Source organism: Agelaius tricolor, unplaced genomic scaffold, assembly GCF_023055355.1.
Source record: "Agelaius tricolor isolate 1412-34295 unplaced genomic scaffold, bAgeTri1.0.p SCAF_10, whole genome shotgun sequence".
In the NCBI taxonomy this organism is placed as follows: domain Eukaryota; kingdom Metazoa; phylum Chordata; class Aves; order Passeriformes; family Icteridae; genus Agelaius; species Agelaius tricolor.
In genome coordinates this window covers 5,956,210-5,977,804 of record NW_027269270.1, presented here as the reverse complement: position 1 = coordinate 5,977,804, position 21,595 = coordinate 5,956,210, and the positions used below count along the sequence as shown (strand labels likewise).

At 38.9% G+C, this 21,595-nt stretch overlaps 1 protein-coding gene across 2 annotated transcripts in view; it reads left to right on the top strand.

Annotated features, from left to right (window-relative positions):
- The window catches only part of STAT4 (signal transducer and activator of transcription 4), a 40,420-nt gene extending 19,457 nt beyond the window's left edge, over nucleotides 1-20,963 (top strand). The window contains exons 6-24 of one of the 2 annotated variants that reach the window (XM_071434512.1): nucleotides 4-82; nucleotides 1,649-1,734; nucleotides 2,340-2,491; nucleotides 3,641-3,799; nucleotides 4,729-4,821; nucleotides 5,653-5,712; nucleotides 6,498-6,515; nucleotides 6,597-6,690; nucleotides 7,611-7,655; nucleotides 9,847-9,930; nucleotides 10,194-10,292; nucleotides 11,556-11,691; nucleotides 13,082-13,134; nucleotides 13,930-14,024; nucleotides 14,570-14,706; nucleotides 15,136-15,327; nucleotides 16,541-16,607; nucleotides 17,075-17,183; nucleotides 19,307-20,963. In XM_071434512.1, the coding sequence (XP_071290613.1) occupies nucleotides 4-82; nucleotides 1,649-1,734; nucleotides 2,340-2,491; nucleotides 3,641-3,799; nucleotides 4,729-4,821; nucleotides 5,653-5,712; nucleotides 6,498-6,515; nucleotides 6,597-6,690; nucleotides 7,611-7,655; nucleotides 9,847-9,930; nucleotides 10,194-10,292; nucleotides 11,556-11,691; nucleotides 13,082-13,134; nucleotides 13,930-14,024; nucleotides 14,570-14,706; nucleotides 15,136-15,327; nucleotides 16,541-16,607; nucleotides 17,075-17,183; nucleotides 19,307-19,333 (1,785 nt within the window). In that variant the 3' untranslated portion in view covers nucleotides 19,334-20,963. Of the gene's footprint in view, nucleotides 1-3; nucleotides 83-1,648; nucleotides 1,735-2,339; nucleotides 2,492-3,640; nucleotides 3,800-4,728; nucleotides 4,822-5,652; nucleotides 5,713-6,497; nucleotides 6,516-6,596; nucleotides 6,691-7,610; nucleotides 7,656-9,846; nucleotides 9,931-10,193; nucleotides 10,293-11,555; nucleotides 11,692-13,081; nucleotides 13,135-13,929; nucleotides 14,025-14,569; nucleotides 14,707-15,135; nucleotides 15,328-16,540; nucleotides 16,608-17,074; nucleotides 19,284-19,306 lie in introns of those variants that run through there. The other variant, XM_071434511.1, reaches the window with a different exon arrangement.
- The last annotated feature ends 632 nt before the right edge of the window (nucleotides 20,964-21,595 follow it).

The following is a 21,595-nucleotide window of genomic DNA, read 5'->3' as shown; positions in this document are numbered from 1 at the left end:
AAGATGACTGACCAAGATGTGAAATACTTGGAAGACTTGCAAGAGGAATTTGACTTCAGGTACAAAACAATACAAAGCTTAGGTAAGAGGTTTTATACTCATTTTTAGATTTCCTAGGAAATGGCTGGTTCTGCAGCTAGACTACAGCATCAGGGGGTTGTGTGCATTACTTGATTAACTTATGTAAACATAAAAATGGATCTTTGGTTTATATAAAGTTTTAGTCCTGGAACATAATGACTCTTTTGGGGTTGAGAGGGTAAAGAGGATCATGTAAAGAAAGTATAGTTATTTCCTATGGATAAGCTGACTAATGGCTCATAAAGTAGTACGTTTCTTAATTTTAAAACCTATTTTTCAATATCCCCACATGGCCCTTCTTTGGGAGAATGTGGAAGAGACTCTTATTTCCCAGAGTCATGCAGAACTGATTTTTCTCGCCTCTAATTTAGCTTTCTGTTCTTTTTTGACCACAGTGGTGATAACCAGCTGGTAAGCACTCTGAATGCATGTTTGACCAGCCTGTGATGGCTGAGATCTGCATGTGGAACAGTCCTTGCATGATCTCTTTCAGAAAAGAAACTGGGGTCTGCTTGTGTCTGCTCAGACATCTTTATATTACCTTCTTTTGAACATGCAAAGATGCTGGGCTTAAAACATCCAAGTCCTTAAGCACATCAATCAATCCTAAAAGTTGAAGGCTGGATATGACCCAGCAATCAGAAGAGTTGCCATGGCTTAATGAGTTCCTAGTCATCAGGTCAATCATAATTACTGACCTCAGAGATACCTGAAATGCCCCACTTGCAAAATAAGACATGCTGACAATAAATGACTTTCAAGGATTAAATTTCACTGCTCTGCTCCAGCACAGCTGGCTTAGAGTGTGTGGGAGCAATTGCTGTGGCTGAGGTGGTGCTGGTTACTTGTCTGCCTCTATTGAAACATCTACCCTAATTCAATAGGAAGGCATCCATCCAGAGCTTAGCAGGCACACAGTTGGCACCAATTTCTTTTTTGAATGTAGCAGAAAGATGCAAAAGGTTGGGGAAAGTGAGGGTGTGAAAGAGCTGCATGTGAAAGAGCATGGGTGAGCTTGGGGGCTCTTGAAACTAGCGCCTGACCCAGAGAAGGACAAACATTAGACAGAGGGGGAAATGCCCAGTGATCAGTGCTCCTGGCTGCTGAAATTCCCCTGGTGATGAACACTTCATCTCTGTTTCAAATGCCTCAGCCAGACATAGTAATTCACATCAAGTCCAAAGAGCTTTAGCCTAACTGCTGACACCACGAGCTGTTTGTGTTTGCAGATCAATCATTGATGCAAGCCAGATGTACATAATACACAGGAGTATGCACAGGAATGAGAAATTTAGAGAACTATGGGTATCACCTGTATGTTTTCTGCCTTTTCCTGCTCCCCACACACACCTACAGAGAGGTTTTAACATAAAACCTTATGTTAAGCTTTTACTAAAGCTAGTCCTTTCAAATGAAATAGGCTGTTACATAATCTACTGATGTTCACAGTTTATTTTTCCACTAGTTCTTGCTGCAGCCTGGTTGTGGTTTGTTTTCCTCATCTCCCCTTATAAACAGGCACATACACCCACACATGTATTTATACTGATTTTTTTATCCCCTGCAGAGCAGAATGACAAAAACAGCGCCCTCATTAAACAGGAAATGTTGGCGTTGCAGGCAATGCTCAATACTTTAGACTACAAGAGAAAGGTTAGTGACAATGTTTTGTCATTTGTGGTTTATCTGCTTTCTCCCCTTATTCTCATACCAAATACTCAAATGCGTATGTGTGCCTTTCTAAATTTTCATCTCAGAACAACAGACTCATTTCACTGGAGTTAAAAATTTGCAAGATGTTTGGGCGGGTCTGGGTGATTTGAACTAGAAGTTAAGAAATTGGCAATTAAGTAACAGCTCAGTTAAGGATGTGGTTCTGCACACCTTAAGAGTGAAGCAATTTGAGTCCATGAGGGCAGGGTTAAGATTAAAGCAAGCAAACAAAAACACAATGCATTTTACATGATGCAAAACAACAGCAGAACTTTTTGAACTTAACAGAGCTTGTAATTGTCAAAATCTTGGAGATATTATGCCCGCAAAGAATGCAACACTCTGCCCTCCTACCCTCCCAAAAAAAAAAATTACTGAAGAAGAATTCATAGGGATTCAGTATGAATCCTGTCACTGAAGCAATAGGAACTAAACACGGTTCCTTTCAGAATAATTGATAAAAACATGGTAAGTGCTTCATGCTAGTTGGTGAATTCTGCAGCTGTTGCCTGTGGTCAGTTAGTGGCACCTTTGCTATTTTCCAGGAAGTGCTCAGTAAGATAGGGCGCGTGATCCATGAGATCGATGTGCTGATGAGCAACATGCTGACCGAGGAGCTGCTGGACTGGAAGAGGCGGCAGCAGATCGCCTGCATCGGGGGGCCCCTCCACGGGGGCCTCGACCAGCTCCAGAACTGGTAAGCCTGCCCTGACCTCGTGCTTCCACCGAAAACCACAGGAAGTCTGCTGCACTTGAAATGATCATTCCTTTAGATCAGCTGCAACAGCAGCAAATTCACCAGCAGCTAAGAGAGTAAATAACTCAAAGGTGCTAACTGAAAGCAACATTTGCCATTCAGAATGAACACTAGCCTGGCTCGTGGTAGTCACTAATTTTTGGCTTTGTATCCTCCAGATACATGAGACATGTCCTCTTGGGAGTTTTGCTTGAGTAAGAATGGTGCTGACTGAGTTTGTCATTGAAGGCAGTGGGAGTAGTGTCTAGGCAGGAGCTGGGTAGAGGCTTTATGCTTTGACTCACTCCTCCAGACCTTACACTGTGTAGGGATTGAATGGCAGTAGTCTCTGTGATGGCAACTCTGAAGTGATTGCAAATAAAAAGAAAATAGCGTTATATTTAAAAGATAGCATACCTACACAATGTCACCACCACATCATGGTCATTACTCTCCCATCAAAACTCTCATATGGAAAAGGTGAAGTAAAAAGTAAGAATTAAAAAGGGAGGAAAATTATCAAGAAAATTTTAAAACTCAAAAAAAAGGTGGTCTTTTGCTTTTTTTTTTCCTGTGTAGGTTTTTTTTTTCACTGAAGTACTTTTTTTTCCCAACGAACAAACTAAAAATAGCTTTAAAATCTAATTTTATACACACATACCCTATTGAACTGTTATCAAGTGTGTTTGGATTTCTTTTTCCTTACTGCTTTTACACTTCTTTAGTCTTGTTAACTTGCTCCTTCTATATAAATATTGTCCTTTTAAAGAGTACATTTTGCAAAACTCCTGAGCTGTAGGAAATAATTAATGTTGGCACAAGTGTCCTGCATGTACAACATCAGGACCATGTATATATTTCTTCCAAATTATCACAGACGGTGTTGCATTGTTGTGAAAACACTTATCTTTGAAGATAAAGCAGGTGATTTGCCCAACGTATTTATATAGTCCTATAAACAAAAGAGGGAGGGATGTGAGTTTGGGCAAAGCTGGACAGCACCATTCAATACGGATTCTGATTTTCCCCAAGCAGGAGCTTCAGTAGTTCTTGTGTTCCAAGAAACGGCTTACAAGCAAGATTGCAAACTAATCCTTTGTCTTGCTGTAGCTTTACGCTGTTGGCAGAGAGTCTCTTTCAAGTCAGAAGGCAACTAGAAAAGCTGGATGAACTCCTGACCAGGCTGACTTATGATGGGGACCCTATTCCTGTGCAAAGACCTCAGCTGCTGGAAAAAGTCAACTTTCTGCTCTACAACCTTTTCCGCAAGTGCGTATGTATGCCACTGCCAAAGTGCAGAACTTCACCTCAACTGGTACAACAATGAGAACGCACTGTTAAGAAAAAGGGAAGAAAAAAAGTTTGAATGTCTCTGAGGATTTTAAGCACCAGGTTCCTAACACAAGATGTATGTACAGCTGTCAGCAGAATTCATAGAAACGGAAGGTTCCAGGCAGCTTCTCATGGGTAGCATTTAAGGGTTTGTCATCAAATTCTGACTCTTAACGAATGCCAGAAATCCCCTTTTTCTAGGAGGAGTTATGTACATTCTGCTGAGAAAGAATGCTGAGAAACATTTACCTTTTTTAAGTTAATGTTCCTTTTCTTTCCTCTGTCTCCTCCATGCTATGCTACCTGCTGCCCTCTCAACTCACCCTTCTATTAGTAGATAAAATATTAGCATCATTTCTCTTGCCTTTTGTACAGGCTATACTAGAGATATACCACAAGTGGGTCTCTGAAGTTTGCTCAATTGTTTGCTCTCTATATATATAAAAATTAAAGTGGTCTCAATGTTTTGCTCTCTGTATATATAAAAATTAAACTGATAGTTTAATTATTATCATTTAATTTCATTGGAGCCATGCTTAGTGTATTTTCATACTCTGTTTTACGGCTCTGATAAAATTTTGGAAGACCAAGACTTTTATCATCATTGAAAATTATACCAAATTCTAAAATACAATGTCTTTCAAATATCTGTTTCTTATGGGAACAATTTCAGGGACAGTTAGACCACTGGATCAGTTTGAGAACTGAGAGTTGGAATGCAGTGCTCCCACTTCAACATCTGCAGAGAAATAAGTCTTTAAGAGATACCAGCCTTTTTCCCTTCCTCCCTCCCCCCCCAAAAAAACCCCATCTGTTTGTTCATACCTATTCCTAAAAATCTATTTGTTTCACTTCTTCTCCCACAGCTCCTTTGTGGTTGAAAGGCAGCCCTGCATGCCAACACACCCCCAGAGGCCAATGGTTCTCAAAACTTTAATACAGTTCACTGTTAAATTAAGGTAAGGGAAAACATCTGATATAAGCTCCTTCATTTGTGTGCAGCATTTTATCCTAGGAGAATCTAGAAAGCAAAGCAGGCCAACCTGCATTAGGGATCCATTCAACTGCAGGGAAATTTTCTGGAATGGGGATATAAAGTCCACAGAATCTGTCATGCAGAACAAGTGGCAGTGAAGAGTAAAATACAAGGAAGAAAGGCACATTGTGGCTAAAGGCAGCACCTAAAGGGTTCTGTATGCATCGAATTCTTGTTGTAATGACTTTACAAACTGAGTAAATAATGATCCTTACAACACAAGCCAAAAATCAGAATACTCAGAGCCACTTCTGCACAGAGAAAAGAGGAACTGCTGCATTTTGGGGGTCTTGGGTGAATCACAGACAAGTTCTTTCTCTCCCAGAAGCTCCTTCCCTGAGTTTGTGAAAGAGAAAAGTTTGGAGAAGAACTCTCATTTCATTTCCACCTTGCAGTACAAAGTTCATGGAGGGCTGGGGGTGAGAAGAGGTGCATGAAGGAAAGCACACACACACCTGTGATGCAGTCAGAGATGATACAATTCTATTTCCTAATTACTTTGGTGTCATTCCAGCCACTCCCTCAAACACATGCTACCTTTTCCACACACTTAGAGGGAGGGTCGGGCATCCTCCACTGGAACAGCCCAGCTCCTCTTTCTGAGAATTCAACCCTGTAAATTGTGTTGTAATCCTAGATACCTAATCTGTTTTCAGATTATAATAATTTCTGATACTTTAATCTGGAGCAACCAGTCTAGTGTTTTCTGGTGAGATATTCTGTTATATTCACTCTCTCATTTTCTGTTTTGAAGGTTGCTAATTAAATTGCCAGAGCTGAACTACCAGATCAGAGTGAAAGCAACTATTGACAAGTAAGAAACTTAAAAGTGAAGATATTCTTTTACTCCCTGCAGAGACAACACAAGTTTTTTCAGTGGCTACCCTATCTGATTTTTAAACTGCTTTGAAAAGGAAGAGAAAAAGAAAAATTTTAAAAAACCACCAGTTAAAAGATCAGAGTAACACTTCTTTTTTTATGTGGAAGACTTCTTTTTTGAAAACCAAGCTGCTAAGTCTAATTGATGGTTTCAAATTAGAAGCAAGAAGTCCATTTAAAATTTGTCTCAAGACAGAAAAAAAGTCAGCAGACTGATACAGCAGCGTTACACAAAAGTCTGAAATCAAACTATATTGCATTTTTGGGATAGTTAGTTTTGAAATAGCTCTGAGCTCTCACAATGCAACATCCCCAGCCCTAGGTACCAGCTACCACCTCCTTCTGCTTGTTGTGCTTCTGCAAGCCCCTAAAAACCACCTTGGCTGCATGGACATAGATGTGGGCCCATGAGAAAGAGGGAAAACACCCCGTGAAGAGGGAGCAAGAGAAGCTAGGGCCTTTTCTCTTAGAAGTTGGGTACTGTCTGATAATAAATAGCAAGATAAAATACACTACCTACATATGGCCAGATGCAAAAGTCTAATTGGACAGTATGAATTTCAGTTCTTCAGTTAAAAAATTGTAGCTGTAGGGTCAATACAAACCAACTCTGGGCAGGCAAAATCTCCCATCTCAGATATGCTTCTTAGTACAAGTTCTGTCTTACACATTTACTGATTCACAATCCATTTCCTCTCCCCCACCCCTCCTCTTTTTTAGGAATGTTTCAACTGTAAGGTAAGACAATAAAATATCATATATATTCATTTTTTCCACTAACATTGGTATTTGAGTCCGTAACTGTCACATCCTTTGCAGTAACCGTAGATTTGTTCTGTGTGGAACACATGTGAAAGCCATGAACATGGATGAGTCTGCAAATGGGAGCTTGTCAGTAGAATTTCGACATTTGGTAGGTTTGACACTTTTTTACTATTGTAAAAAACAGTACTTTTTTTTTACTGTTGTGAGTAGAGAAAAGTTCTTTAGAAACTCTGGAGGGAGAACTGTATTACTGTCAAGGCCACACTCATTTTCTTTCTGTTTTTACAAAAAGATTACTCCTAGAACTTCTTTATGCCATTCTATACTTCTTCCATTCTCTAAAATAAGACTATATATTTTCACAGAAGTGAGAAAGCAAATCCTAATTTCCAGCAGAAAAGGAAAGAGTAATCATGCTGAATTTAAAAGCTTCACAGAAACTGAGTTTGGTTAAAAATAAACCTCAAACACCAAACCAACAACAGCAAAAAAAAAAAAAAACAAAACCAAACCAAGCAGAAAAACCCAGCACCCAGAACAAACAAACAAAAAACCTTAAACCACACCACAATTTTCTAGGGGAGATAGAATTGAATGCTTGAAATCTATCGGAAATTTTAGCCTGTGATAAAGCCTCATGAGAGACTAGAGCAGTGCTTGTGTAACTTCTCTGAGAGCCCAGTGAGTCCTGCTCTCTGACTAACACTCCCTTGCCTGTGGTAATTTTGGGGCTTAACCACAGATGCAGCGCATCAATGTAGTTCTGCAAAAGGAGATTGAGATTAATGGGTTTTTGCCTTTTTTTTTTGTGGGATACATTTGGCAAGCACCCTAATTAATGCTTTGTTACATTAACTTAGTTTCCTAAAAATTCTTTTAAAATATCAAAAGACCTCTCACTGAATAGAATTTTCAATGTGCAGTGTCAGAGTCTTCATTAGACTTCATTTGCATATTGCAAATAAAATCTTATTATAATTAAGAACATCCTGGTTATAAATTATGTTCTTTATATGTACTTCTGTGTATAGTTTCTCTGACACATAAATATTGCTTTGCTTTACGCAGCAACCCAAAGAAATGAAAACAAGTGCTGGAAGCAAAGGAAATGAGGTTTGTGCATTTATTTTACATGTTGTTTTTGCATACTCTCACAAGTAATTCAGATTTTATTTTATTTAAATCAAAGAGCTGTTAGATTTTGAAATATATATGAAGTACAGCATCCAATTATTATGTAAGTATAATGAGAACTGTTTGGAATGACTCAAATTGTAATTGCATGCCTGAAGTCTGTATATTGAAAAAGTTACAACAGAAGGTAGAGAGTAATAATTCAAATGTGTGCATTCCACTCAAAGGTTACTTTTTGGTCATTTACATTTTGAAAAAAAAAGAAAAAAAACAAAACCAAATAAGCTTTTGAAGTTTTTTTTCTGTTGTTGAAATAATTGTTTCCTACAGGAAAAGTCCTTCAAATATATGTTCTGCTGGTCAGGTTCACAGCTGAAGTCAGGATGTCATTATCTTTGTATCAAAGGGGTTTGCTGCCTCAGCCAGGATCAAAAATGTGCTTAATTTACTTGCACTTGTCCCAGCCTGGTCGTAGGCTCCCCTCTCGTGGTGACTCTGTGTATGGCATGACAGCACTAAAACCAGCATAAGTGAGAGTAAAGTTGTTAAAAAACATATTTTAAAAATATATATAAAAATAAAATCATTCACATCACAGCCCAAATAGCTGTATTTATACAAGCACAAAAGTTATTTGAAGTATTCTTTAAGTACAAAGCAAAAGGTGTGATGAGCATGAGGAATTTGACCAAAACCTAAAGCAGAAGATTCGTGTGCCCCTTTCACACACATTTCTGAACAGAACAGCTCAGCACCCCATTAGCAAGACTGAAACTCAAGGCTCACCTCCCAGTTACTTGGCTGCTTACAAAATCATTGACACCACAACAAGCAAATGTAAAATTGTAGGTTAAGAAATGTTGGCACTCCAGTTTTAGCAGCATTTTCCTCCCATTTGTACACATTGTGCCTTTAAAACTATATAAAGCTATCATAAGGCTATGGAGAATTAGGACAGCTGAGCTGTGACCTGGTTCACTGCTGATTTCCTCAAACAGAGCCTCTCCTTGGCCAAGTCAGTCTGTGAAAGTGGTTATTAGCAGAACAAGAGTTGGGATTTTCTTTGTTAACAGCAACTATAATGCTTTCAAAACTTGTTTTGTTATAGGACATTCGGTATGCTAAAAGTGTAGTTAAAAATAACTGGCCTCATCAAGAAAAAAGTGGAAGTTCTCTATTTTAGATTTGTCCCTTCATGCAGATGTACCTTTTTGCTCAGATGATTTTTCCATGAGAAAAATCTGCTTCTGCAAAATCATAACGGGGGAAGAAGGGTTATTTCACCAATCCTTATCAACTTTGTGTCAGAAATACAGGTTGAGCTGGATATTTCATCATGGGAAAGCATTTTGATTTGCAATTTTTTATTTCTTTTTTTTTAAAGAAAAGTCTGACAAAACAAATGCATGATGGGGAGGGAAAACACCAACAACAAAGAAAACCGGGAAAGAATAAATATATTTTCATACTTTGAGTTCTGGGGAAGGAAATGTCTTTCAAGAAATCTGTTTCCTAAGGGGCAGAGATTTGGATCTTTGCAGAGCTATGCTGCTTTGTAATCAAAACAAATGCTAATACTACAAACTTTAATCAACAATGACAAACAGATTTTAGTTTTTTTCATCCAAGAAAAGCTTGGGGTTTTAATACCAGATTTACTTTGGATTAATGATTTAGGCCTCTAGTCCTTCAACTAGAACCCACAGCAAACCTGGATGAAGGCCCATTTGTCATTAAAGCTATGGCTCTCTGCTTTGTTTCTAGTTTGTTTCTCCTTGAAGTTGAACATTCCTGTTCAAAATCCAATTGTCAATCAGTCAGGAAACTTTAGGAAAAGGAAAGTTGGAGACAACCTTTATCAGACACACAAAATTATCTGTTAACTTCTTGTGTGCAAATCTGTGTTTAAAAGTACCATTTCAGAAAAAGATAAAACTTTAGAACAATATTAAGGGGTTCTTTTAGATTCATCAGGAAAATTACCAGACTTCTAGACTAATTTAATGTCAGAGTTGAACAAACAAATTGTTTCCTTCACTTCCTTTTCCTGTTCTGCTTATATATTTGATATGAGTTTTCTTTCCAAGTGTAACCTCAGCAGCTGGATCACTAAACTAGTGTTAAATGCCAGCTGTGCACTCCCAGCTTTATAACCTGGCTATTCCCTCAGGGCCCTCACATGGTGACCGAGGAACTGCACTCCATCAGCTTTGAGACACAGGTCTGCCTGTATGGATTGACCATAAACTTGGAAGTGAGTATTCAGGGCAGATTACCTGGGGCAGGAGAAAAAGGCATTTTCCAGCAGTTTATAGAAGTACAACTGTGCTGGGCCACACCACAGGTCTGCCTGCCCGTGCTGAGGCCCCCAGCAGTAACCACAAGCTGACACAAGATTTCCAGAGCTTCTGGAAAAGAAGTTTGTGCTTTGGGAAGAATGAGAGGCTAAAAACCCAAAGCACAGCACTAATACTTTCCTCAGCAGCATTTACACAGGGCATTCATTCTCTCCACCAGACCAGCTCTTTGCCTGTGGTGATGATTTCCAATGTCAGCCAACTGCCCAACGCATGGGCCTCCATTATTTGGTACAACCTGTCAACCAATGACCCTCAGGTAGGTCCTCAGTATGCAAATACTGACTTTCTGCATTTTCATATTTGTATTATTATGATTATTATTGCATTTTCACATTTGTATTATTTACATTAAGTGTAAAAAAGATGTATTTCCCTTTTGAACTGACCTTATTTTTGTCACATACACGGTTAATATCACATGTTATTGCTGTTCTCTTATTTTTCTTTTCCTGCCCAGATATAAAACCACATGCACCCTTAGCTTTTCTTTTTGTAGCCTAAAGAAGTAGTTCTTAAACTAAGGAAAGGTGACAGGCCTTCTTCACAACTTCTCTGACTTTACTAGTTTAATTTATCTTTCTTGGATGTAGCTGACTGAAACTAGACCTGTTAGAAAATAATTCTATCAGTACAACTCCAGACCAGGAAAGCAGGCATATAGGTGAATCTGTAATGTACTTGAATGCTGCTTTCCCCCATGGATTTTATGGCAACTTGTGCTTTCTGTGGAGAAGATTATAAATGTTAAGTAGCAACTTCTAGTGGCTCTAACCCTGAGCAAAGGCAGAATCATTCTAAGGCTCCAGCTGTCTCAGCACATATTTTAGATTCAGCCACTGTTACTGTATTTGCAGACTGGGGAACAGGGCTGTCAATGGCTCTCAGGCTTTCAGCTGGGGATTAGTGCAGTCACAGAGATGCTCAGAGCAGGGAAAGGGGCAGACAGGCTGCCATGGGGGCAGGCCAGCTGACCAGCAGGCTGGACTGCATTATCACTCTGTGATACTCCAAAGAGTTTTTGCACAGTCTTCAGTATGTCTGTTGTGTGTAGAATAAAAAAAAAAAAAACACACACACACACAACTGAAAAAACTAAGATAAGCCAAATGATTCAACAGCATGTCACCATATCAGTATGTAATGGTTTAAAGTTTCCATGCACTTAACATTAAAATATAGTGATAATATCTAGATTTTTTTTGGACAGGATTTAAGCATATTTTCACTGCCTTTACACAGGACACTACCAGAGGCATAGCAAGGCATTTTAACATCCAAGATGCACACAGGGACTTGAGCTCTCTCTAGGAGTCTCACCCTACAACCCTGCTCAGGCACCCCACTGGACCTTGCTGGGTGCCTGCGAGTGGGAGGGCGCACACGTTTACCCCACTGATTCCCCACACACAGAGCTCACTTTCAACACTTCCAGATGCTGCTCAAGTACTTGCAGCCTTCTCTTACAGCCTGATATGTATTTCATGGCTGCTATTTAAACAAAGCATTCATTCTGTTGCAGAACTTGTCTTTCTTCAACAACCCCCCTGCTGCCACTTTGAGCCAGCTCTTAGAAGTACTGAGCTGGCAATTCTCATCATATGTTGGTCGTGGACTCAATTCTGAGCAGCTCAACATGCTGGCAGAGAAACTTACAGGTAAGTGTGTAGAAATGTACAGATTTTATTTGCTTTGGGGTTCTTATATTTGGTAGCTACAGGTAGTAGGGGCTTTAAGTACACGTTGTGGTTTAACACCAGCTAGCAACTAAGCCCCACACAGCCACACACTCCCCCAGAGGGAGATGGGGAGAGAATTGGAAGGGTACAGTGAGAAAAGGGTAAAGTGACAAAACTCATGGGTCAAGCTAAAGACAGTTTAACACATAAAGCAAAAGCCACACGTGCACACAAGGCAAACAAGGAATTCATTCACTACCTCCCATCTGCAGGCAAGTGTTCAGCCTGAAAATCAGGGCTGGATTCATCACACAAAGGAGTTACTTGGGAAGACAGATGCCATCACCTCAAACATCCCCTCCTTCCTCCTTCTTACCCCTAAGTTTACATGCTGAGCATGTCACCATGTGGTGCAGAATATCCTTTTGGCCAGTTAGGATCAGCTGTCCTAGCTGTGTCCTCTCCCAGCTTCCAGCACTCCCAGCCCCTTTGCTCATGGGAGTGTTGAGAGGCAGAAAAAACTTTCACTGTGTGTAAGCCCTGCTCAGAAAGAGCTAAACCATCCCTGTATTACCAACACTGTTTCCAGCACAAATCCAAAACACACTGGCTGCTGTGAAGAAAATGAACTCCACCCCAGCCAAAACCAGCACGGCATGACCTCCATTTCCAGAGCTGATGTCAAAAATGTCACAATGACATTTTTTTCTTTAAAGAAAAGCAGGCATCAGTTTATTCTTATCACAAAGTAATTCAACTTGCAAGCTTCCAGGCTCAACTGAAGGAAGAGGGCATCAAAGTCACACTGAACTGTGATGTTATTTTGCCTCCTTAACAATTATCTCATACATCTGAAATCAAAGGGAAGTATTTTTGCTTGCTTATGAGGTTTGGTTTGGGGTTTTTTCATTTTAAGTACCTATCCTTGTGGGTCTGTTCATTTTTGGGGCCTCACCAGAGATACTTGACTGGTGTCAGCACAGCAAAGAGGCCCTCTAACCTCAGCAAGATGAACTATTGAGTACTCTGAGACCCAAGGCTGCCCCAGAAGGGAAAGGCCCTGGGGAAAGCTGAGAAGTAACATTCAGGCTGAAAACTGAAACTGAGCACGTAATGTTGCAAAAACCAAGTCACAGGCAACTTTAGGCAAATATTTCCAAAACTATTACCACCTGCTTCAAAAGAATACAGAAAACCAGATCTACAGTCCCTTAGCATGCCCTTATCCCTCCCTCCCCAAGTCTGGTTGTATTGTACTTCTCCCCTCACCCCCCACCCAACCATACAGATATCAAGCAATATCTATTTCATAGCTTCAGAATAATACATGCACCATTTGGATTTTTTGGGGTTTTTTTTCCTCTTTCAGGACAGCAAGTCAGTTACAATGATTATCAACTATCCTGGGCAAAGTTCTGCAAGGTACTGTTCCAAAAGTAACGCTAAACTCTTATTTCCCATAACATCCACAGCCATGCCTATATTTGTTTCTGTGATGCTGCTGATAAGATTCCCACTTGCCATATGAGGGACTTGCAGCTCAGCATAATCACATCCCTTGTAAAAATTTAACTAGGAAGAAAACACTTCCAGAAGCATAAAGCTTGGGATTAGGGATCTACTTAATTATCTTGCTACAGATATCAGAAACTGCCATTAGAGTATGCCTTAAATATTTTTGTATATGATCAAATGAAAGTCTTACCAAAGCATGCAATACATTTTTCATAAAGCATAAGTAAGATTTTTCATGTGTTTAGCTTTGACCTAAATTATTTCAAGACAGTCAATATATGCAATAACTTTGATGAGGAAGAGAATGTATTGATAAAGAAGGGTAAGCTCCTTTAATTCATATTAACTACAGTATTTAAACATGTGTAGAACCTTGGAAGAAAGTTCAACTTTCTTATCTTCTTTTCACTCAAAATATAAACGTATAACTAGGAAGAAACCACAGATGTGATTTTTATTCTCCTTGAAAAATGAGGTGCTTCCAATGCATATCTTAAAAATCAGTTGGTTTTATGTCAGGTTGAAAGAGAGATGTTACTCAAAACCACAGCTCAAATTGTGATTCTCACTTGAGAAAAGTAGCTTATTCTTAAGAAACTGAGAAGAAACTGTCATGTGAACGTTGGGTAATATCATTCTCATGATTCTCCTCTAGTGTGTGTTGGTTTTGATTGTGTTCCGTGGTTGTTTTTTAACTGTTAGGAACATTTGCCTGGGAAGTCTTTTACCTTTTGGGTTTGGCTTGAAGCAATCCTGGACTTGATTAAAAAACACATTCTTCCCCTTTGGATTGATGGGTGAGCAACAAGGCAACTGCTGTCTATTGATCTCTCTCCACATTTTCTCTGTCCTTTACTCATCTCAGTTTTAGCCATGCAGAGAAGTATTTGCAACAAGTTTAACACTTGTGTCTCCCTTCTCCCATTCATAACTTTGGGAAATTGCTGTCAAAGGGGAACAATAAGGGATCTCTTACAAATGCAGGTTTAGATCTTTTCTTCAGTTCTGTCTGTGCAATCAAGTACTGGGATAAATTTCACCAGGCTTCATAGTACTTTGAGTTCAATGCCATATTCAATGTATAACTAGACAAAGCTTTGGTCATAGCCCCCAAGCCTTATAAAGTTTTGTAATCATGTTTTGAACACCTGTATAAAGGTGGATTGTTCTGAGCAACCTGGTCTGGTAAAAGATGTCTCTGTCCACGACAGGGGGTTTGGAACCAGGTGAACTTCCCTGAAGTTCCCTTCCAACCCAGGCCTTTCTATGATTCTACACATGGCACAGATCAAAGTCTATTTTTTTCCAAAACTAAACCTATGATTTCCTGTTATACCCTCAGGTACATAATGGGATTTGTAAGCAAAGAAAAGGAACGAATTCTGCTGAAAGACAAGACACCAGGAACATTCTTATTAAGGTTTAGTGAGAGCAATCTGGGTGGAATTACCTTTACTTGGGTGGATCAGCTAGAAAATGGTAAGTATAATTAAAATTAAAAAAAAAAAAAAAAACAAGCCAACAACTAAATCAAAACTAACCCAAACTCTGCAATAGACCTGCAATATAGGAGTCAAGTTTTGTTTGGTTTGATAGTAAAACTCACATGTATCATGTCATAGTATGGTTTTGGACAAGATACAAGTATGATAATTTCTCAAATACAATCCAAAATTCTGACATTCAACCTCTGAGCCCTTCCTATTAACAAAGCTCTCTGTGAGGTGCACCTGCTAACTGCAGGCCTTAGATTTGTTTCCAAATATGCAGAAATTAAATAGTGAAAGATACTAATGTAGCTAAGAACAGGTAAAGCCCGTACAAGTGCAAATCTCAAAAGAAATGCAAAAAATGTGTTCCAGCTGCAGTTGCTCATCTGCAGGTTATGGTTCCTTTGTGTTTTTGCAGGAGATGTAACGTTTCATTCGGTGGAACCCTACAACAAAGGTCGCTTATCTGCCCTGCCGTTTGCCGACATACTGCGCGACTACAAAGTTATCATGGCAGACAACGTTCCTGAAAACCCCCTCAAGTACCTGTACCCAGATATCCCCAAAGATAAAGCCTTTGGCAAACACTACAGCTGTCAGCCAAACGAAGGTTAGGCTCCACTTCCCTATTTACCCTTCCTGCACAGCAGCTGCAAAGTCAAGAGGCAATTTGAGCACTGAGAACAGATTAAGATGCCTCCTTTAATAGTCATCTTCATTAGAGCTATTTAAACACGTGTCTGTCATTTAGGCAGCTTCATTTTGCAAATACATCCCTGGTCTTAGAGGTTACAGTAGAGGTGATGACTATATTTAAAAGAAGCTAAGAAATGGATTTTTTTTCTCTGACTGATGCATCACAAAATTCAGTGCTTGGGTGTTTAACAGGGAGGAAACTGAAAAGTCATCCTGCTATTGGCTTCATAGTTGTGTTACACTGTAGCATGCTGTCTCTTTAATTTCAAGAAAACTCACTATTGCCCACAAAGCTTGGAAGCCTGACTTAGTTTCATTTCATGCAATGGAACCCTAAAACAAAGGCTGCTTATCTGCACCACCTTTTCCCAATATACTGCACAATTACCAAGTTATTATGGCAGACAAAAACCCCTGGCAACTGCACTGGAAAATGCAAAAAGGCCAAACAAGGATGGTTCCAAATATGTTCAGGCCCACGTTCTTTTATGTCCAAGTTACAAGTCAGCTCATTTTTAGATAAAATTAATTCTTGCTTAAAGAAAGCCCTCAAAGCCTTGTTTTTTTAATAGATAAAACACATTCTTCTAGACTTTCAGTATCAAAGGTTACAATTCCATTTGAACTCAAATTCCTACACAACTCAAAAATATTTGGAGGCTACAGTACTTTTCTCCCTCTTCATTTTAACTCTGTGGACTTTGCCTAATGCTCCAATCATCTAAAATCTTACATATATGCTTAATTTCGTGCAAAAGAATTGGAATTCAGAACACATTGCTGAAGCTGTATCTGTAGAGGCAGAGCTCCAAAGATTTGCAGAACTGAAATCTGCAGGCTCAGAATACCAAACTTCAAGAATTGTGTATTTGCTTTGAAGGCCTAACAAAATCTCTTTCATCAGTTGCAGTATTATATTGTGTTTCATATCAAGGGAGCACAGGCAATTCTGTGACTAAGATCTGAACTCAAGGACTAATCTCAGGAATTCCCCTCACTTTCATGGCTACTTATTTATGCAGGGACTTGACAATTTATTATTGCCTGCAGCACTTAAGCAAATAATCTATTTCAAATAGATAATAAAATTACTAGAAAATATTTAATTTCTCTACTCTTTATTCTAGTCTCGAAGCCCTCAGATGGAGGAGGGAAAGGTTATGTTCCTTCTGTATTTATCCCAGTCTCCAAAATGTAAGTAACCTCACAGGTGTGTTACATTTTACCTGTTATTTTTATTTACATCCCATTTCAGAGTTTCCCCTGCCTCCTTTCCCCAGACTATTTGAAAATAGTTTGGCAAGAACTGCTAAAGACAAGAAAGGGAAGTAAAGGACTTCACCTGTAGAGTGCTTTTTCCATTAATGGGGCAAACCATTTGTAAAAATTGAATGCAGATTTTGCGGTACTCTGATCTACTTTTCTTTCACTGACTCCTTTTTTTCCCCAGCTGATGTTAGGGGCAAGGAAAGAGGACAAACCTGACTCAATCTCCTACATTTTTAAATGTCTATCAGATTGTTGCCTGAGCTTACAGGGCCACCAGCAAGCCTGAGGACAGGGTTAATAAACTTAAAAACCATTCATCACACTCCACTGATGGACATAGAGGGATTCAAGTTTTTTCTTAGATTATTTTTGCTTTTTTTTTTTCTTTTTAGCTTAAATGACTCTACAGAACCACATTCTCCATCAGATCTTCTTCCAATGTCTCCAAGCGTTTATGCTGTGCTGAGAGAACACCTGAGTCCCACAGCCATTGAAACTGCTGTAAGTTGTAAACTTTCCCATTCACAAGTAAATATTAAGCAAACAGGATACAGCACAGATGCTGGTTAATAAAAGGCTGCTTGTACAACTGTGAATCAGAGCTCTTTCATCACTTGCTGCATTACATTCTGAAACAATGGTGCAGATATTTCCTATTCTAAATGGTGCAGGATACTGCAAGCATCTTGAAAGCACTGGAATTGCCTGACATGCTGGGCAATGAATCATGAATGTCAGAACACAAAGATCCCAGAGTTCTTGCACAAATGAAGGCTTTACACTGACAAATACATTCCACCTATACTAATTCTCTGGACAGCACAAAAGCCTGGACTTGCTCAGGGGAGCTGCCCAAGGGATATGATGATTTCCAATTCAGCAAACTTGCACAACTTTTTCACACTGCACGATTTTACATGAGGTTTCAAAGTGCAAAATTAAAAGTCAACTAAAACACTTTAAGCAAAGAAAAGTAATGTTAGCTTAGTATATAGAAAGGTTAGGAAAATACTCTATGAACATCATACTTTTTTAAAAAATTCCTCTTTTCCTTATTGACTAGAAATGTTGTTCTGAATCATCATGGCTCAGAGTCCTTACAGCAATGATATATAGCCAGGTGGGAATTTGTCCAGCAGACTTTTCTCAGCAAACACAGCAGTGGTTTGGCTCTAGCAGCTTTAGAAGAAAATCTCCTTTTTTAACACTAGCCCTTAACTTTGTGTATGTTCAATGATTTATGATCTTAAAATGGTTATGTATTTAAAAGCCCACCAACTCCCCTTCAAATGCCTCTCTGTAAACACTTCTCCTTACCCACAAACAGAATAAAACGAAACCAGAATCCTGACTGTCAGTGATTAGAAGTTCAGTTAAACTTTATATACAAATGGATGAGTTCTTTATTGCATCTACCTGAAAATCCACTCAAGAACAAGATATCTTTTTTTATTCTTCACTTTTTTCTCCGACAGCACTTGTAACAAACTAGGTCTTTAGCTGAAAACAAAATAACCAGCCTGAATTAAAATTCTGCATTAAAACCTACCCCACCCAATCCAGGACATGTCCCCACTCATTTCTATTTTGGTTTATAACATGTGGAAATGGTTCTGACCTCCTCAACTACACTTACGAACAATACACGCATTTGCTTTCCTGAACTTTCGTCAGAGTAAAGAACAGCTGGATTCACTTTCAGTTAACATCATCCTCCAAACATTTTTGGTTTCTTCTTGCATGCTCAGTAAATCTCAAACCAGCTCTATTCAGAGCTTCAAAATAAGCTGTGACCATGGCCATCATTTAAGGTCATAACCCGATGAAAAGAATGTGCCTGGCAGCAAACTGCAAGTGTTAAATACAATTTTAAAGGTACCAAGACAAGTGGTTCAGTGCTCTTAGATGGCAAGTGATATTTCTGTAGGCTCTTATTAGAAAGTTCTGCTGGAAATTGCATGAGAAAAATAGTTTTAGAAGATTTTTAAAGAATTCCTTCCCTTTTCCATTCAATTTACCTTGCTAAATGGAAATAAAAAAAAATCTCCATATTTTCCTCATCAAATTCACACAACAATCTACCCTGCTAAAGAGCTGGCTGAGTATAGCAAGCAGACAATCTGCACTATTAAAGCAATACTTTTTCACCATGAAATGCCAATAAAAAAGCATCATGTGAGATACAGAAAACAAGAGTGAAATCTGCAGCAAGCCAAATATCCTACAACTGAGTAACTCAGTCTTATCAAGACATACTTTCTGCAGTCTTGCTGAATTCTCTTCTATTTCCCCCCCATCCAGCTTCCCTTATCCATCAAAAGGACTAGAGTCCAGGAAGAACCCTGCTATACATATCCACAGGCTTCAAGAACCACAACGTTCATACAAAAATAAATACCATGCTTATTCTTACTGCAACAGTTTCCTACACGGTGTCTTCTAAAGAGCATTCCTCTATTTTATAAACAACTAGAAACAGGATTTTCGGATCCTTATCAGTTTGTATGACATTTTCAAAGTGACTCTGCAGTTACCTTGAGCCAGAGAAGGTTTCATCTGCATTTTCTTTTGAATGAACAGCTGTGAGTGCCATGAGACTAATCTTTTGTTTTTTCTTCTTCTAGCTGAGCTCTCCTTACTCAACAGACTGAAGTGCACATACTGGGAAAAAAAAAAATCAGTAATTGTGTGAACACTGGATGGGTTAAAGAAGTCATCTTTTTTTTTGCCTGTCACCTCAAAAGTCAGCTTTTCTAGAAACCATTACATTATTCTTAGGCGTCTTTCAACAACACCTAAACATGGAATTTTCTCCCTAGGGATTCAAACAGCCTTTTGCAAGTCAGATTTGCTGTTGTCACTGAAAAAAGACCAAATCCTTTCTGGCTTGGGCATCATTTGACTTCAGTGGGGTCCCAGCAGAGATAAATTTTACTTGCTAATTTAACTAATTTCCATAGAATTGCTGTAAATATGAGAGCATAAAAACAAAATGTTTTGCTTCTGAAGACAGCATATAAAGATAATGAAAGACATTAATGTGTTTGGAGAAATTAGGATTTATGATGTTAAATACTTTCTGCTTATTCATAATCTTATACACCACTGATTCAGATACTATTTCAAAGCAAAGATTCTTGTTCCCCTGACTTTGAATGTTCCAGAGGTATCTGGGGATTGTTCTTCTCCAAAGATCATCTGCCTTCAACATAGATTTTTATCTGACACCACAGCAGAAGTTGTGGAAGGCAGGTAGGCAAAGCTGGGGAGAGAAGGGAGTTCCAGAAAGGAAGCAGACATAAAACTTGTGGTGTTAAAAAGGCTGTCTCCATTTCTCCCCTTAAAAAGGCTGTCTCCATTTCTCCCCTGGAAGAGAGAGTTAGTAAAACTTCCCCTCTCACAAAATAGCTGCAGAAGTAAATCTGTTTGGGCAGGAGGCACTCAGATACCCCAGCAAGTACTGTCAGAAAGTCTACAAATAAAAAAAACCCAATCTGACACAGTTTGGATGCTAACTGGTCAATTGCACAAAGGAAACAATTTTAAAAAACAGTTACTGAAGAGCTGCAGCATTTGCTGACCACCTGAAAACTTGTGCTGCATGACAGGATATTACATGCCTGTCACAGGCTCACTTAATAAGCAGGACAACGAGTTTTTGTAAAAACAGTAAATTGCCCTCTTTAAATACTCTTTTTTTTTTCTTCCAGACGTGTTTACTGCTTAGTTTGGGTTGTTTGATTTTGTTGTTTTGGTTTTATTTCCCCCAGTGTTATCCCTAAAATCTCTGTTAATAGAATAATAAACAGGCAACTCCAAGGGCACTGTATTTCACAAATGCAGGCTCAATCAAAATGCAAGCTTTGCCCACAGAACACACAGTTAGTGTATACAAAGCTCTTAAAACACAAAGCCTTGAACATTTGCACCTTAGAGCTTTCTCAAGCAGGTATAAATGAGACTTCTGTGATGAAAACAGAACCTCCTTGGATCAGTAAGATATAGATTTTACTTTCATTTCTCCTTTCACCCATGCTATTTAGGTTAGTTGAAAGTGAGTGAGCGGAAACAAAGTAATGAGATATTTTTGTGATACATGGAAGTAAATTTCAAAGAAACAAGCATTTCTCTGTTCATTACACTGAGTGATTCAAAGCAAGCTGCACATAAGCAAGCATCACGTATAAAATAAAAAACAAGAGCAATTCTGTATATAGCTTGGTAATATCTGTAATTTATATAACCAGCATAAATAAAATCAGGTTTTGGCTTCAAGCTGCATACCCGGACTCTGTGGATTTTTTCCAAGGCACAACAAAAACAGTCTTGCTGCCTTTTGGTTGACCTTAAACTGAGCTACAGACAGTAACACAGAATTCTAAAGCAGGAAACATGACCTCCCTGAGATCAGCTGTTGCAGGCATTTTCATTCTAACCTCTTCTCACAATCTTAATGCAAACAAAATGGGGGATGCCTTTTATTGTTGACCACCTCAAGCTCATGAGAAGTACTGTAAGACAAGATCAGACATGGCATGAGAACCAGTCTCCTTTTTCCTTCTTCCCTGCTCTCCATGCAAGGCAACCCTTCAAGACTCCCAAGTATTAATTTCAGTCCAATATAACTGGAGTTTCTGAACAGCACCATGGATCAGGCTTTGGCATGACAGTTCCTGCTATTGCTTCTGAACATTTTTTTGCATAGGGTAGACTTAATGTTTTGTTGAAAAGATCTGCCTTGAGATCATTTGACTGCTTTAAAGGAACACTGGAATGATTTATCTGTAGGATGAATACATACAGCCCAACCCTTCTTCCATTAGAAAAGTGAGAATTTTGTCCTTATTCCACGGTGAATAAGAACACAGGTCTCCAGTGAAACAATGGTGGGAGGAAAAACACAAAAATGGGGT